The following is a 12088-nucleotide window of genomic DNA, read 5'->3' on the forward strand; positions in this document are numbered from 1 at the left end:
CCGATTGAATTGCCTCTTGCCATTTTGGCCAATCAGATCTTTGTCGACATTCTTCGACAGATCGAGGTTCAAGATCCTCACTATCTTGCATAATATTAAGTGCAACATTATATGCAAAAATATTATCCACCACTATTTCAAATCGATTTAAATTAATCCCATCACCGTTCGAACTTATTAAAAGTTCCTCACTCACATGAGCTTCAGGTTCATTGATTTCTTCAGGAATCTCAGAACTAATCAGATTTTGGGTCTCTTCAGGGGATCCCTTCATAGTATCGTTTTGATCATTTGTCGATTTTCTTTTTCGAGGATTTCGATCCTTAGAACCCAAAGGCCTACCACGCTTCAGGCGTGCTTTAGGTTCACTAGCTCTCATGCTAGTAGATGGTCCTACTGGGACATCAATTCGGATAGGCACATTCTCTGCTGGGATATGTGACTTAGTTATCCTTTTCAAATCAGTAAATGCGTCTGGCATTTGATTTGCTATATTCTGTAAATGGATGATCTTCTGGACCTCCTGATTACATATAGGGGTACGGGGATCAAAGTGAGATAATGATGAAATTTTCCACACAATTTCTCTTTTGATTTCCTTTTTCTCTCCCCCTAATTGTGGAAAATTTGTTTCATCAAACCGACAATCTGCAAATCGAGCAGTAAATAAATCTCCTGTCAATGGTTCAAGATAGCGAATAATAGAGGGTGATTCAAACCCAACATATATTCCTATCCTTCTTTGTGGTCCCATCTTACTACGTTGTGGTGGTGCTACTGGCACATATACAGCACATCCGAAAATTCGTAGATGGGCAATATTTGGTTCATGACCAAAAACTAACTGTGACGGAGAATATTTATTATAATGTGTCGGTCTGAGACGGATAAGTGATGCTGCATGCAAGATAGCATGGCCCCAAGCAGTAATGGGCAATTTTGTTTTCATAAGTAGTGGTCTTGCTATCAATTGCAGGCGTTTAATAGATGACTCTGCAAGGCCATTTTGAGTATGAACATAAGCTACAGGATGTTCAACTTTTATCCCAACGGATAGACAATAATCATCAAAAGCTTGAGATGATAATTCTCCAGCATTATCAAGGCGAATAGCCTTTATAGGATAATCTGGGAATTGTGCCCTTAATCGAATTATTTGGGCTAATAGCTTTGCAAACGCTAGGTTGCGAGATGATAGAAGGCACACATGAGACCATCTTGAAGATGCATCTATTAGGACCATAAAATATCTAAACAACCCACTTGGTGGGTGAATAGGTCCACATATATCCCCATGTATACGCTCTAAAAAGGCAGGGGATTCAATACCAACCTTCATTGGTGATGGTCTAGTGATCATTTTTCCTTGATAACAAGCATCACAAGAAAATTCGTCATTTGTAAGAATCTTCAAGTTCTTTAATGGATGCCCACTCGAATTTTCAGTAATTCGTCTCATCATTATTGATCCGGGATGGCCCAAACGGCCATGCCAAAGCACAAAAGTATTTGAATCCGTAAACTTCTGGTTTACGATAGAGTGTGCTTCAATTGTACTAATTTTTGAATAGTATAAGCCAGAAGATAAAGTTGGTAACTTTTCTACAATGCATTTCTGGCCAGAAATATTCTTTGTAATACAAAGATATTCCCTGTTCATTTCATCTATTGTCTCAACATGATACCCATTTCGGCGGATATCTATAAAACTCAACAAGTTTCTTCGGGACTTGGAGGAGAACAATGCATTGTCTATAATAAGTTTTGTTCCCTTAGACAGAAATATTATGGCTCTTCCGGAGCCTTCAATCAAACTTATATTACCAGAAATTGTTGAAACATTTGCTTTTTCCTTATGCAAATAAGAAAAGTATTTCTGATCGTTGAATATGGCATGAGTTGTTCCACTATCAATAACACAAATATCTTCATGATTTGTCTTTGATCCAAACATAATTTGAGGGTTATCCATATTCTTCAAAATAACATAAATAAAATATATTATAGTAAACATCATTATCAAAGCATAACTTTTATTTATGTACAACAATTACATAACCATACTATCTATTACAAACAACAAAAATTAAAATATTTACATTTCTACAGATTCACTACCGATTACATGACTTGTTTCTCCTTCTGGGAGTGCAAAGTAATCAGCTACATCCAAATGCATGAAGTCTAAATTATCTTCAGAAATAAAATTTGCTTCAGCATTTTTCTCTGTCTTCTTCAGGGAGGCTTGATAAAGCTCAACCAGGTGCTTTGGCGTACGACAAGTACGTGACCAGTGCCCTTTTCCTCCACATCTATAGCATGCATTTTCTGCATTTGGCGCTTGCACCGCTTCATGCTTTTGTTCCTTCCTTTTCCACTGCTGGTGGTGAGGAGGCTTCTTTGGTGCATTATTATTACCATGATTGGGGTTTCTTCCCCGACCACGGCCATGACCACGACTGGGGCCACGACCTCTTCCACGTTTAGCTTGGTGGAAGTTCGTCTCATTCACTTCAGGGAATGGACAAGAACCAATAGGTCGGCTTTCATGATTTTTCATTAATAGCCCATTATGTTGCTCTGCTATAAGAAGATGTGAGATAAGTTCAGAATACTTTTTAAATCCCATCTCTCGATATTGCTGCTGCAGGAGCATATTCGAGGCATGAAAAGTGGTGAAAGTTTTCTCCAACATATCATGATCAGTAATATTATCACCACATAATTTCAATTGGGAAATAATTCTGAACATAGCAGAATTATACTCACTGATAGATTTAAAATCTTGTAGCCTTAGATGAGTCCAATCATAACGTGCCTGTGGAAGAACGACCATCTTCAGGTGGTCATATCTATCTTTCAAATTATTCCACAGTATGACTGGATCTTTAATAGTGAGATATTCCATTTTCAGGCCCTCATCAAGGTGATGGCGTAGGAATATCATTGCTTTGGCACGGTCTTGGTTTGATGCCTGATTTTTATCCTTGATGGTGTCTGCCAGACCCATCGCATCAAGATGAATTTCAGCATCAAGCACCCAAGACATGTAGCTTTTGCCCGATATATCCAGGGCTACAAATTCAAGTTTAGAAAGATTTGACATTATTTAGGAAAAGAAAGTTCTTACCTCTAATACTTTCAAAGTATTTGCTCGAGATGTCAGAGTCTCGTGCTGATAACGTGTTATAAAATAAAGACTGTAAAGTAAAGACAAGTATAGAGAGAAACTGTTATATTATTCGAATTCAAACTGATGTACATAATGAACTGAAATCTCTTCTATTTATAGAAGAAAGGAAGCTGTTGTGTAAGCTGCTACTATACCAGATATGGATAATCTTCTACTGAGAGCAATGTTTATCCATAACGGAGTACTGAAAGGATAAGCTTATTATACCCGATATGGATAATCTTCTACCGGGGGTAATGTTTATCCATAACTGGGTACTGAAAGGATAAGCTTATTATACCCGGTATGGATAATCTTCTACCGGGGATAATATTTATCCATAACTGGGTACTGAAAGGATAAGCTTATTATACCCGGTATGGATAATCTTCTACCGGGGGTAATGTTTATCCATAACTGGGTACTGAAAGGATAAGCTTATTATACCCGGTATGGATAATCTTCTACCGGGGATAATATTTATCCATAACTGGGTACTGAAAGGATAAGCTTATTATACCCGGTATGGATAATCTTCTACCGGGGGTAATGTTTATCCATAACTGGGTACTGAAAGGATAAGCTTATTATACCCGGTATGGATAATCTTCTACCGGGGATAATATTTATCCATAACTGGGTACTGAAAGGATAAGCTTATTATACCCGGTATGGATAATCTTCTACCGGGGGTAATGTTTATCCATAACTGGGTACTGAAAGGATAAGCTTATTATACCCGGTATGGATAATCTTCTACCGGGGATAATATTTATCCATAACTGGGTACTGAAAGGATAAGCTTATTATACCCGGTATGGATAATCTTCTACCGGGGGTAATGTTTATCCATAACTGGGTACTGAAAGGATAAGCTTATTATACCCGGTATGGATAATCTTCTACCGGGGATAATATTTATCCATAACTGGGTACTGAAAGGATAAGCTTATTATACCCGGTATGGATAATCTTCTACCGGGGGTAATGTTTATCCATAACTGGGTACTGAAAGGATAAGCTTATTATACCCGGTATGGATAATCTTCTACCGGGGATAATATTTATCCATAACTGGGTACTGAAAGGATAAGCTTATTATCTCACTATTTAAAGTCAGATTTATTAAATAAAAGTTAATAAATGAGATCATATACTCCATCATAAGAAGAACAAATATTATCAACTTTTCAGACATCGCGCAAGCAATCGCATTAGATAGTTTGCCTTAAAAGAATGAAGACATTGTTGGCCTTAAAAGACAAAATTGAGTTATGAATAAACGTAAGTAATAACAATAACAAATTCACCGAATTCTCACAAGTAGAGTCAGGAGAGAATAGTCCTAGGAGGGTAAAGAGGCTGTTTCCAATAGGTCCTTGGCTCAAGAATAGAGCAGTGTCAGCAAGCACTAACACCAGCAAGATATTAAGAAAACTGACGCGAAAGATCAATCAAACAACAGGTAGTAATAACATCTAAGTATAAGAAAGATACCATACTAACACTAGTATTATCAATTTTGGAAAAGAAAAAGAAAAACGTTTGACTACCTACTAACCTTCTACCTTAATTCTCAACCTTCACACTCATACCCTGCCTAATCACCTCTCCCACTACTTACTTGGCCTACTTTTACCTTTAGGCCAACCTCTCACACCTCTTAACTGGGGCATGTGGGCTTTCTCATTTTCACATACTCAAACCATCTTAACTTTTTGGTAATAAAAAGATCTTAAAAAACAGACTTTAACTTTTTGGAATTGAGGTTAGTCGATTGATTAATCAATCAAACAAACACATTAGTTGAGTGTAAATGTTTTAGCATCCAGAGTCATCGATCGCCCTTGTGGTCCGGCCCTTTTCGAACCCCGCGCATAGTGGGAGTTTAGTACATCGGACTGCCTTTTTTTTTAGTCATCGATCGCCCAAAGCTAAAGATGCTTCTATACAGGAAACAATTGTAGACCAATCCCATTTCTGCCAAAAAGCAATGAACCAAAAGGATATGTATAGATAGAGAAGAAACCCACTTATCACAAATACCACCTATCATTTCATTGTGTTATAAATCAATAATTGAGCTAAAAGGCAACTAAAGTTGAATCTTCTTAACTTGTGTTGTCAATAGTCAATATCATCAACTTGTGTAGGTGAATGGAAAGTTGGAAACAAATCTAGCAAAGATTCCCACTAATCAATTATTTCAATGCAAGTAACCACTAGAACAAGCAGAAGGATACTACATATAAAAGGGGTTTGGATAATAAGACAGAAAAAGTGCATAAGATATATCAGTACCACTCTAAGACCTTTCTATATCTGAGTGAATAAGACCTGCACTAAGGTTTTGAGCTCATCACTTTAAAAACCTAAATCTCTTAACTGTTTATTTCACACTATTAACTTCCACTAGTAGCAGTTTGACAACTTCCAAACCATAAGACTACTGGTGGAAAGTTTCGTACGCTCCCAAAAAGGAAAGAGCAGACCCATTGAAGACGAGAGTGAGGTACAACATGGCCATATTTGTCCAACGATGTTACGATGTTCCCACCTCCTTGAGTGAAAGCATATATGTCAGAGATTTCAAACGCGATTGGAAAACATAACAAGGTCACCCAGTGGATAAAATATTCGAGGATCTTCTCTTTCCTTTCCATAAACAAAGTGAATGCTACTTTTAGCCCTTTCAAGAATGAAGGCCCGCACTATAGCGACATACCAAGATAAAAATGAGTGTGACGCCCGTCCCCTTTAGAAACTTGGTTTTTCCATTGCCTTTATATAAAACCAGAAACCACTCCGTGAAAAAGCTTCATTTGAGACAAGAAGCAGGGAACATTCTTGAAATGTGCCATTCCTATATGAGGTTAAATTTTTAGTGGACTTGAAATGTGTCACCAGGATTTAAGGCAAATGGGAACAGCGAGCAGAAACTCGCTGCCAAACACTGTTAAATAGTTAGACAAACCCATATACAGATTCATGAATTAGAGTTAGTGTGATCAGAATGAGTATAATCCTACTATATGTGATCCATGATCCTCCTGCATTAACACCATTTACTCTTAGGCTTGCCCACAAGAGAAAACAGCTAATTCTCATAACATAACCAGAAGTTCGATAAATATAGTCGCAGCTGATCTCATAACATAACATACTAGACTTGCTAACAACACACACATCGTTTCTGGGAGGTAAATCTGAAAAACTACATAGAAGTCAGAACATGCTAAAAACATTTCTATCAACTCCAATTACCTCTTAGGACTCGTAAATATTGCTTTGTCTGTGGATCATAACCACACAAATAAAGCATCGGATTCTGTAGCAGAGGTCTTTGACAGATAGCTCAGTGATCTTACCTCACATGAATGCACAACGCGCTTATCAGATTCCTTTAGATTATGAACAGCTTCGTAAGAAGTGAAACTGAGGGGTATTCCTGATCAGTGAACTGTATAGGGCGTCTCCTATCAATCAAAACCTCCTTCATCGCCACTGCTATCACCAAACATGGCAGCCATTTTCATTGCCAAGTTTGCAGCCATTTCCCTCCTTTGGAAGTCTGGCATTAACCTTAAGCTGTCTCGGACGTTCCCGATCTCAGACATTAACTGTTCCAAATTCTCAAAATCAAATGCTGTTCCTTTATCATCCTCTGGTTCATCATCAGCTGCATCTACTCTGGGCATTTCTTTTCTTTCACTTTCTCCTTCCAGTTGAGATGCAGATGATGACGGTAGCATTTCTCGTCCGATTAACTCGGTTCCACTCTTTCCACTGGGAACTGATTCCTTTGTTCCACTGGTTTCACCGGGAACATCTGCAGATACCCATCCTAAATCTGTGTCATCCCAGGGATCGGCTGAGCCAGCAGATAAGATTTCGTATTCAAGTTCAAAATCAGATTCTTCATCTGACAATTCTGAAAGGCGAGCCACAGAAAAACATTTGGTCATTTGAATAGGCCCTCAAAAAAGGTACAAACAAGAAAATTGCATCATCGACAGAAAATATAAAAACCTTGTGGTTCAGGTAATGAAGGTTCAGTAATCCTATCACCAGACTTCAAGATCATTCCAGGCCACATATAAGCTGAAAGTGCCCCAAAGAGCCGTTCAACGCCCTGAGAATCACCATCCACAGAAAGACCTGTAAAAAATATTTTTTATTACTGAATTCTAAAGAATAGAAGTTAAAAAAGGTGGAAGAACACTTCCATTTCAGCTAGCATCATTGAAAAGGCAAACCAGAACCAGCTCATGAATACAATAAGAAGTGTAATCGGCATGACGCCACGATGTGACATCATGTCCCAAAGCTTTGCAGCAACTGATATCACAAAATGTGTTGTATCATGGATTTTTCGTGAATGATATTAATGTGGGCATTTAGTCCGAGGGAGTGAACTATTGGGGTATGCAGTTGACCATTACATTACAGATTTTTCCAATTTGCCTATACAGTAGATCGCCAAATGCAGATTAATACAAATGCATACCAAGGGACATATTCAAGTAAATATCTTTCTAAATACAGATTTAACGAAAACAGGCAACCTTGGTACGGCAAAAGACTCCAAGTGGATCTAGACTGCGAAACCTAATGTATAGATAATGATTGATGTTGCCATAGATCTCATAAATGGTAGTACAGTAAAATAACTTGGAATTAAAGTGAATAAAAATCTCTAATGGGAACTTTCAGACACTCCCCTTAGCAATTATATGACCAAAAAAGCAGAGTAGATAACCTTAGCCACCTAAATTCTCTTCCTTTAACTCTTTTTCTCCCGTATATAAGTGGATACAGCAAATGATTTTATCATCCAATATAAAAGATTCAAAAGAAGGGGATTAAGAAAAGTTGTGACAAAGCAGGACAGAAATCTCATGACAAAAACAAGAGACATACACTTGTCAAAATCAACATTTGATGCACAGGCTTCAACATATTCTATGTTGTGTTCGAGACACCAATCTAAGCAGGACCTCTTAATCTCCAATGATGTATCATCATCTCCTAATAAGCTGCTTCCTTCTGTTTCAGAAAATCCAGAGTCCAATTCTGTATACGGGGTACCAGAGGACTCTGCACTTTTTAACAGGCGTCGTCTGTATTCAACATGAGCTGAATGACCAGGAAGAAGGTCCACTTTGTTGCCAATGCATAACAAAATATCAAATTTAAGGATGTCGGTGCGAGAAACCCAATCTTTCAGCGCAACAAAAGATGAGAGCTGCAGATGGTGGCAGACGAGAAGTCATCATTTCTGGAAGTAGAGTCTATAATCTCGTGGATCACCCTTCAGAGAAGCTTTGGTAAAGTAGGAAATGAAACGAAGAGGAAAGATAAAGGTCAGGCTTACATCACTAATATCGAAGACCAACACCAATGCAATAAGGTGGTCAAATGCTGGCAAAGCTCCAATGGAGAAGTCCTCATGAAGATGGGCCATCCAAATAGAAACATCAGCATTATAATACTTTGTGTTGATTGTCCACCTGGTCAACAACTCAATGATGCATAATATTAACATAAAAAGAGAGTTCTAGATACTAGAGCATCTTTTACAACAATATAGCAAATAAAGGGGGAGGGGAATATACATTGTCAACTTACGGATAGGCTAGGATGTCAGAAGATGAATCAAAGGCATCTTCAGAATCTATTGAAAGTAGTCCTGCATTCAATAAAAATTGAAAATTATCTAGCAATGCAATATGAAATAGAATCACCTCCACAGATAAGATAACTTTTATAAATGGAAAACATGCACTGAGCCGGTACTACAAAAGATAATTACAGAGAGTGCAATTCCCCTAATAGAGCCGAGGGTCTATTGGAAACGGCCTCTATACCTCCACAAGGTAGGGATAAGGTCTACGTACACACCACCCTCCCCAGACCCCACTATGTGGAATTACACTGGGTATGTTGTTGCTGCTGTTATATTGTTGTTGTTGTTGTTATATTGTTGTTGTTGTTATTGCAATTCCCCTAATAGATCAATTATTGCATCTACATCTTGTACAATGGTAAGGTTGGACCAAAAAGCTAACAAAGAGATGCATCTATGTTAAAAGGCTAAGAATGTTTCGAATTTTGTCTTCAAAAAATCTGTTGTTTCTCGCTTTAGTCCACCAGATGGAAAGGGGTAGGATAGTCCAAGTCTTTAGGGACCTTTTGCTTAATCCCGATCTTTTCCAATGAAGTAGCAAGTCGAATGGGATTTTGGACTAATTAGCAAGTCAAAGTAGCAAGTCACATCCCTGTCTTCTTCAGGACTCGACTAACAGGAAAAATTATAAGAATTGGGTCCTTCAGGAAAACTTTAGATTGGCATCATGGACATGTATTCAGAATCCGCTCCATCTTAAGCGACTTACTTCACTAGCTTTAGACTCCCATATATAAGTGATATACCAAATAGTAGAGAATCCAAAGAACCAATAATAGACCAGTTTTAACCCCTAAAAGGAAAGTACGTTTGCATAAGGCTATTTGGTTTCCCCAGTTCATATACTTGCATAAGACTCTACTTTTATATACATCTTATGCTCGATTCTCCCCCCTTCCTGTGAATAAACCTATGGAATACATCAAAAAGACTCTTTTTTTCCACGTTCACATAATATAAGGTAAGATGATCAGCCTCTCTGTATGAATCATCTGTATTTATTCCGCTCTATTCGGCCCATTTAGTTAGAATCCAGCTAAATATCTAAGATATTCCCAACAAAAACAAATGCAACAAGAAAGATGAACTCGACCCAAATTGGAATTACCTCAACTAAACACAGATACACCAAGATCCATATAAAAAACTAAAGATTACAACTTTATGTACCGATCAACCTCTCTATATGAATCGTCCATATCTATTCTGTTTTATTCAGTTAATATTATTACAATATAACTATACATGATAGTAAAGGAAACATGGGGTTGAATTGAACTCAGAATTTTAAAAAAAAAACAATAAATGCAACAAGAAAGTTGAAACTCGACCCAAATCAGAATTACCCCAATTAGACACAAATACACCAGGATTAATAAAAAGGGATTAAAGATAAAAGGATTAGCTGGGGCCGACTATATAAATCATATATATATATACCTATTCTGCTATATTCGACCAATTTTTATTACAATTCAACTACACATAATAGCAAAAGAAAAATTGGGGTTTACTTACGGGAGAGAAGGGTACGTTTGCCGACGTTGGGAGATCCAAGAATTATGATTCCGGGTTTATTTTCCAGCGATTTATCATCAACTGTTGGAGGATTCTGCTGCTGTTGTTGATCCATTTTGGTTCCTTTACTGCGGAGAGTCCACTGCCATCGCTGTAACACACTGTTAAATTTGTTGCCCTTTTAACATAATTTTATGTTATAAAATAATGCAACTTTAGATTTAGAAATTTTTATGGCTACATACTATATTTAAGATCACAAGATTAAAAAAAACAATCTTTCTAAAATTAGATCATTTAAATTGAAATGGAGAGAGTATGATAGTGATTGACTCTAAAAATTTATTCATACCCGTATGTAATAACATAAACTTCTTTCACTTAATTAATTAATATATAATTATTTAATCATGATAAGTTGATATAGTTAGTGTAATTATTGGATACTGTTTCAACAAAAAGTATCGGGTACAAATAAAATTTGTATCATAATTCATTAGGCACAAAATTTGAGAAAATGAAAACTTTTGTTGTATAAAGTAATGTACAACTATATATTGTAAGATGATTAAAATTTTATATCTTTATAAGGTAAACCAAAAATATAAATATTAAAGAGTTTTTGAATATAGAAAAATATGCTACAGTTATTTTTTTTCCTTCAAATTGATAAAATGAAAGTGTTATATAAAATGGAAGAGAAAAGATAGTGCATTAAGTTAGACCGTCTACATTACACCTTTAAGGTATGGCTTTTCTCGGGATTCTGTATGAACACGGGAAATCTTATTCACTAGGCTGCCCTTTAAGAAGAATGAATCGATTACTATGTCACGACTCAAACCGATGGGCCGCGACAGGCACCCGATACCTTACTCAACCGAGTACCACATAACGTATCTATGTCATACTATCATAGATAATTGAGCCGGAAGGCTGCCGTGAGATAAGTAGAATACAACATGTGATACCAACTTATACATAAAACAAACGGGCCTATAAGACCAAAATAACCACTCGTATACTGAACATAGGCCGACAAGGCCATATAATCTTTTACGCATATGACATCTGTCTACAAGCCTCTAAGAATACATAATTTTCCTAAAGGTCGGGACAGAGTCCCGCCATACTAAACAATACACGTCTAAATCATACTAACCAAACAAGCAACTCCGAAGTAAATGGAGCGCACCAACATCTTCCGCTGAGCTGATAGCCTACTTGGAGGGCTCTCGGCCTGTCTATCAGGACCTGCGGGCATGAAACGCAGCATCCCCAGGCAAAAGGGACGTCAGTACGAATAATGTACCGAGTATGTAAGACACATAAATAAGTACATAATAGGTATGGAAGAAATATAGAGTAAATGACTCAACCTGTAAGTCTGGAAAACTCTGTAAATCATAAAATAATTATAGTGTCATGCATATGCGTATGAATGTCATGTCGTGCATAGGTACATGTTTCATAATATCATCAGGCATCTGAGGGTATCCCATCATATCATCTCTGCCATTGTGGGGAAAATCATCAACGTATACCAGCTGATCAGGTGGTGGTGCGTATATAACACCATAACCTTTCTCATATACCTATATATACGCGTATATAATGCCATCTGGTCATGGGTCAATGTGCATGTATAAATGCATATGAAATACGTTAATAAAATCTCTCGGTACGTCATAAGGCCATTATGCCTCTGGTTA

The 12088-nt window shown here is 37.2% G+C and overlaps 1 protein-coding gene across 2 annotated transcripts; it reads right to left on the minus strand.

Moving 5' to 3' along the window:
* Nucleotides 1-6256: 6256 nt before the first annotated feature.
* LOC104225829 (uncharacterized) lies at nt 6257-10685 on the minus strand. Of its 2 annotated transcripts, none has more exons than XM_009777783.2 (6): nt 10377-10685; nt 8788-8861; nt 8547-8682; nt 8093-8417; nt 7202-7330; nt 6257-7103 (listed from the first exon to the last, which is right to left on the minus strand). In XM_009777783.2, coding segments are annotated over exons 2-6 (1044 nt in total). In that variant the 5' UTR covers nt 8790-8861; nt 10377-10685; the 3' UTR covers nt 6257-6651. The 2 variants fall into 2 exon arrangements, with proteins under 2 accessions (XP_009776085.1, XP_009776029.1); XM_009777727.2 differs by having other exon boundaries at nt 8801-8861; nt 10377-10650.
* Between the last annotated feature and the right edge of the window lie 1403 nt (nt 10686-12088).

The sequence above is a fragment of the Nicotiana sylvestris genome, chromosome 9 (assembly GCF_000393655.2).
Source record: "Nicotiana sylvestris chromosome 9, ASM39365v2, whole genome shotgun sequence".
In the NCBI taxonomy this organism is placed as follows: domain Eukaryota; kingdom Viridiplantae; phylum Streptophyta; class Magnoliopsida; order Solanales; family Solanaceae; genus Nicotiana; species Nicotiana sylvestris.

Coding starts and splice junctions, on each gene's coding strand:
- LOC104225829 (XM_009777727.2), bottom strand. CDS start 10,491: ATGGATCAACAACAGCAGCAGAATCCTCCAACAGTTGATGATAAATCG. Junction 8,418..8,546: donor TGGTCTTCGATATTAGTGAT/GTAAGCCTGACC, acceptor CACCATCTGCAG/CTCTCATCTTTTGTTGCGCT. Junction 7,104..7,201: donor TTCATTACCTGAACCACAAG/GTTTTTATATTT, acceptor CTCGCCTTTCAG/AATTGTCAGATGAAGAATCT.